Source organism: Sphaeroforma arctica (assembly GCF_001186125.1).
Source record: "Sphaeroforma arctica JP610 unplaced genomic scaffold supercont1.4508, whole genome shotgun sequence".
NCBI lineage: Eukaryota > Ichthyosporea > Ichthyophonida > Sphaeroforma > Sphaeroforma arctica.
This window is the reverse complement of record NW_014036050.1, coordinates 1-2,430: the sequence shown is the minus strand read 5'-3', so window position 1 is coordinate 2,430 and position 2,430 is coordinate 1. Positions and strand designations below refer to the sequence as shown.

The following is a 2,430-nucleotide window of genomic DNA, read 5'->3' as shown; positions in this document are numbered from 1 at the left end:
TTGTGTATTTATATGTATATGTATATGTATATGTATATGTATATGTATATGTATATCTTAATGTATATGTATACACATGATACTATTTGAACTGTTGTTCAGTTTCAAAATTCTTTTTCTGCATCAAGTTTGATTCCACACTTTATTGGTATTAGTATGCATCGCTCAGACCGATCACACCAATAATAAACGTCGATAGAGAATGACATATCCGATAAACTAAGGATACAACCTCTTGTCCTGAATCTCAAGCAAAAAAAGCTACGTCCAGCACCAAACACGACTCGAAAACTGATATACTCAAACAACGTTGGGGGTATTAATGTGCATATTTTCATATCTAGGTTTATTTTGCTTCTGGTGTTTCCTACTGCTTGTCAGCACAGTTCTCACACTACCTGAGAACACTGTGGCGACGTTTTCCGGCCAGCTATGAGAGCACTCCATGCTGCCTTTCCAGACACAGTAAGGACAATTTACCATGGCACACCCGCGATTGCAACGGACAATACAGTTGTACTTGACGTATAGTCACTTGAAGTATAGTCACTTGACGTATAGTCACTCGAAGTATAGTCACTTGCCGTATGATCACTTGACGTATAGTCACTTGACGTATAGTCGCTATACGGCTTGCTTCGATCCGAATACTCTGTGCCAATTCCTGTGAACGGCTTTATCCGCCCAGCTGGAGGGCTCGTGCTTGTTTGACGGTCAGTGTGACTGTACTGCGCTGCCAGGCCATACAACCCTCGCTGTAGCATACGTGTTCTCCGATGCAGCCAGTTCTCTCTCGCGATCTCTACAACCCTCAGCTGCTGATGGGATGTGCGCGTATTTGGAGTGTGGAGTTTCCGACAAAGACCGATTTCTGGTGTTGTTTTGTGTGGGAATCTTTCGCTCCGTATGGTCCACTCACTGAGCGAACCAAGCCTCTTTCTCTCTCTCTCTTTCATACTAAATTTCGTTGCTTCCTTCCTAAATTATACTATTAACTACTAATCTCAAACCCTCTCCCTGTGCTCGCCAATCATATACAAACATGCACATTCAAGTGTATGTACACATACCCACATCCTAATATACAAACGACCGACCTACTATGCAGCCTTGTTTTGAACTCCTGGCGGTCTCGCAGCGGCCGTAGGAGCACTACCAGGCGCTCTCGCACCAGCCGAGTCCACAGAACTCTTATCTATCGTAGTGTAGCCGTCTGCCCCACTACCATTGCCCTCTGCCACAGACAGACTGGACATACCGTTCGTATTCGTGTCCTGCGACGTTCGTCGTGTGTTAGTATAGGTTATTTGTGTTTGTGTTGGTGCTGGGGCCTGGGCCTGGGCCTGGTCAGGATCTTCGGTGGCATCTGCATGATCGTAGTAGCCCGTTTCAGTCTCTTCGCCACCCCCTTCAGAGTCACTGCCCGCTGCACGCTGCGACGTTGCTCTGCAGATAAGAAGAAGAAGAATGAAAGCAGTATATAATCAGTATCTAGCAATAAATATCTATCTAGCAATAAATATATTATCAGTATCTAGCATTAAATATATATTCAGGATCCAGCAATAAATATATAATCAGTATCTAGCAATAAATATATAATCAGTATCTCGCAATAAATATATAATCAGTATCTAGCAATAGATATAAAATCAGTATCTCGCAATAAACATTGGTATGCACAAAGGAGAGACAGTCTAGTCAGTACCGAGAACTGGATCCAAGCAGCGACCTCAATATGCGAATAGCACTGCACAAGACACCTGTTTACAGACAAGGTATATAGAGACCCTCTGGTTGTACTACAGGATACAGAGGAGAGGCTATCAGGTTATAAAGCACGCGAGTACAGTAAAAGGTCTACAAACAAAGTGACGATTAAAAATCTATAATATAAGAAAAGGAATAAGATTTGCCCATTTGTACATAAAAAGATCTACATAAAAAAACACAAATGGGACTACAATAGAACACTCTACACAGAGACGATTGAAACGGAATACATACGAGCCGTCAATGTAGGTGTAGCTGCTATTTGAGTCAGTGTTATCGTCATCTCCTTGTTTAACCAGTCCTATCGTCGCGTCCGTAGGAGCGACGGTATTGTCATAGCCGTCTGGAGTGGCACCTGCATGAATTTATATACAACATACTATGAGTCATCCGCTCGTTCGTGTACGGGTAGGAATATGTATACGACTAAATCCGTCTACGTGCATACAGGTTCCCTTCGACTTAATTAGAGTGCAATAGAAAGGCAATCATACATATATATATCGAAATATCCATCTACATTTGTGTGGCATATATGCGTGTGTATGTGCGTTAAATATATATATATACATGTGTGTGTGTGTGTGTGTGTGTGTGTGTGTGTGTGTAGTGTATGTATATGTATGTATGTATAGTAATATGTATAGTAATATGTAT

At 41.9% G+C, this 2,430-nt stretch overlaps 1 protein-coding gene across 1 annotated transcript; it reads right to left on the bottom strand.

Moving 5' to 3' along the window:
• Nucleotides 1-1,100: 1,100 nt before the first annotated feature.
• On the bottom strand, nucleotides 1,101-2,116 carry SARC_14355 (hypothetical protein; the record flags this gene model as incomplete). Its single annotated transcript, XM_014291511.1, has 2 exons — nucleotides 1,101-1,446; nucleotides 2,008-2,116. Coding segments are annotated over 2 exons (455 nt in total), but the record flags the coding sequence as incomplete, so codon positions are not given.
• Between the last annotated feature and the right edge of the window lie 314 nt (nucleotides 2,117-2,430).